This window comes from Cyclopterus lumpus, chromosome 13, assembly GCF_009769545.1.
Source record: "Cyclopterus lumpus isolate fCycLum1 chromosome 13, fCycLum1.pri, whole genome shotgun sequence".
NCBI lineage: Eukaryota > Metazoa > Chordata > Actinopteri > Perciformes > Cyclopteridae > Cyclopterus > Cyclopterus lumpus.
The window spans coordinates 21,085,289-21,087,788 of NC_046978.1; the positions used below are offsets into that span (position 1 = coordinate 21,085,289).

The following is a 2,500-nucleotide window of genomic DNA, read 5'->3' on the forward strand; positions in this document are numbered from 1 at the left end:
TGCGTGTGTCTCAGAGTGTGTGTTGGTGTGCGTGTGTCTCAGAGTGTGTGTTGGTGTGTGTGTGTCTCAGAGTGTGTGTTGGTGTGTGTGTGTGTGTCTCAGAGTGCGTGTTGGTGTGTGTGTGTGTGTCTCAGAGTGTGTGTTGGTGTGCGTGTGTCTCAGAGTGTGTGTTGGTGTGTGTGTGTGTGTCTCAGAGTGCGTGTTGGTGTGTGTGTGTGTGTGTCTCAGAGTGCGTGTTGGTGTGTGTGTGTGTGTGTCTCAGAGTGTGTGTTGGTGTGTGTGTGTGTGTGTGGACAATAGGGTGTGTTGTTGGTTTTCTGGTTTTCCTTCTCCTGTAAAAGTCACGCGGTTGAAGGTCAGATTGTCTCCTGTCACTGAACCCTGACGGTGTGTTTTCACTATGAGATAAATAAACATCCTGGTTTCTGAGTCACCTGTTCACCTGCTCACCTGAGGTTCTGTATTTGATCCAATCAGACGTCACCTCCAGGACTCTGGGGGCCCAGATCATCTGTGTGGCGCCTCCGGTCCAGGTGGAGGGGCCTCGGCTCGGATACCTGGGAACCACCGCCAGCTCCAGGGCCAAGCTGGGCCAGGACCCCCCCTCGTCCCCCCAGGAGGAGGAGGAGAAGGAGAACCTGTCCTCCGACCTCCAGCCTCTTGCCCCCCTGCTGTCTGCTGGTCTAGACCTCCTCGGCACCAAACCAGACCCCTGTGAGGACCAGACCAGCAGGTAACATCCTGGACCCCCTGCCAGACCACCAGTTGTATTTTTTATTTTTATAAAGTTGTGATTTTTTTGTTGTCCGGCTTCAGCGTCGCCCTGCAGGTGTTGGCCACGCCCACCACGGTGATGTCACAGGGCGGAGTCAGGCGTTTCAGCAGCATCAGCAGCCTCGAGAAGACTCTGGTGAATCAGAACCTCACTTTCAGCCCCGCCTCCTTCATCACGGCCACGCCCATTTCCTGTGACGTCATCAGGTGCTCCACCTCCAAGAAGGAGGGGGGCCCAGGAGGACCCGAGACCAGTATCTGGACTGACCCAGGTAAGATGTACAGAATATTACAACTTTTGTTATTTTTAAATTGTCTTTTTACGACCATGTAATATTATGATTATTAAAATATAATGATAATATAAAATAGTTTTTATTTTCTCCAGATGCTGACCCGCCCACCTGCTCCTCCTCTCTGTCAGAGAAGCCCCGCCCCCCTCTAGCGGGTACTTTCCTGTCTAATGTTTCTCGATCACCTGTCCTGCTCCTTAGAGGATGAGCCTGTGCATGTTGTTTCCTTGTTGCAGGTGATGATGATGAAGGTGGTGATGAAGAGTCGGTCTCTCTGCAGCAGTGCCAGCAGGTGGCCAACGAGCTGAGGCAGACGGCCAGACGAGCCCTCCAGCTGTACCAACAGGTGATAAATATAAACTGGAAAGTGTCACCGAAGAATAAGGCAATACTGTGAATAAGTATTTATAGTTTTATAGATTGAGAATTCTTGATCATAACATTTCTTGTTTCTTTTTAATATCAATATGAATGATGTCCCTCCAGCTCGGCGCGGCGGCCGGCGGTTCAGAGCGCCGTCTTCAGATGTCCTCGGTCCTTCAGGGTGCGCTTGATGTCGTTCACTCAGAGCTGCAGGCGGTGCTGTGGGGGGGCGGAGCCTCGGCTCTACCGGGGGGCGGAGCCTCGGCTCCACCGGGGGGCGGAGCCTCGGCTCCACCGGGGGGCGACGGGACGGCGGCTCTGCTGGAGAGATACTCTGAGCTGCTGGTTCAGATGACCCAGAACAAGCTGAACCGGGTCTGAACCGGGACCAGAACTCGTGACCAGTATCAGTATTCTACCTGAAGCACCTTATGTTTTATTCGTGTACACTGTTGTACATAAACTGTAGTTTTATGTTTATTAATAATAAAGGTTTTATTCCAGACTTCACTAACTACTACGTACTTTATTTATTTACTGTGATGCTCAAACCCAAACTATTATCTATAAAAACATTGTTTTGGGATATTTTATGTATTAAAAAATAAAATATGTACATGAAAATAAATACAAAATAAGATTTAAAAGAAATGTTATGAATTTGAGCCAAATTCCAGCTAAATGTGAGACCTTCAGTGGGCGTGTCTGTTTCCTTAGAGTCAAAACCGGAAGCGGAGTCCGGCCGGTGATTGGCTGACAGACCGGCAGCTTTAGCCCCGCCCCCCGCGACAAAGTGACGAATCTCTTTAGGGAAGAAAGTGAAAACAACAACAACTGTTGGAACCAGTGTATGTTTATTTGATGTCCAACAACAGAAACAAACACGTAAACAAGGAGCAACATGGCGGCCGTGAGAACAACCGGAGCCTCATGGCGGAGCTTCTTGTAGCTGCAGGCCGGCTGGGAGCGTCTGTCCGCGGGGGAACGCCGTCATGACGGAGCCCTGGAAGAGAAGCATCGTGGTTCAGCTGAAGCACCGAGACCTGGACCAGCACGCCAGGTTCCAGGAC

At 50.7% G+C, this 2,500-nt stretch overlaps 2 protein-coding genes across 12 annotated transcripts in view; both read left to right on the forward strand.

Annotated features, from left to right (window-relative positions):
- wdr62 (WD repeat domain 62) overlaps positions 1 to 1,940 on the forward strand; it is a 30,109-nt gene extending 28,169 nt beyond the window's left edge. For all 5 annotated transcript variants that reach the window (XM_034547807.1, XM_034547806.1, XM_034547809.1 and 2 more), the window contains 5 exons: positions 478 to 733; positions 817 to 1,046; positions 1,163 to 1,222; positions 1,304 to 1,413; positions 1,554 to 1,940. In XM_034547807.1, the coding sequence (XP_034403698.1) occupies positions 478 to 733; positions 817 to 1,046; positions 1,163 to 1,222; positions 1,304 to 1,413; positions 1,554 to 1,811 (914 nt within the window). In that variant the 3' untranslated portion in view covers positions 1,812 to 1,940. The remainder of the gene's footprint in view (positions 1 to 477; positions 734 to 816; positions 1,047 to 1,162; positions 1,223 to 1,303; positions 1,414 to 1,553) is intronic.
- A 277-nt stretch (positions 1,941 to 2,217) lies between these two features.
- Positions 2,218 to 2,500, forward strand: part of LOC117741582 (autophagy-related protein 16-2) — a 27,067-nt gene continuing 26,784 nt past the window's right edge. For all 7 annotated transcript variants that reach the window (XR_004610746.1, XR_004610747.1, XR_004610748.1 and 4 more), the window contains exon 1: positions 2,218 to 2,500. This exon is cut by the window's right edge and continues 13 nt beyond it. Coding sequence is in view for 4 of the 7 variants with exons in the window: in XM_034548704.1 (XP_034404595.1) it covers positions 2,423 to 2,500 (78 nt within the window). In the remaining 3 variants the exon portion in view is untranslated.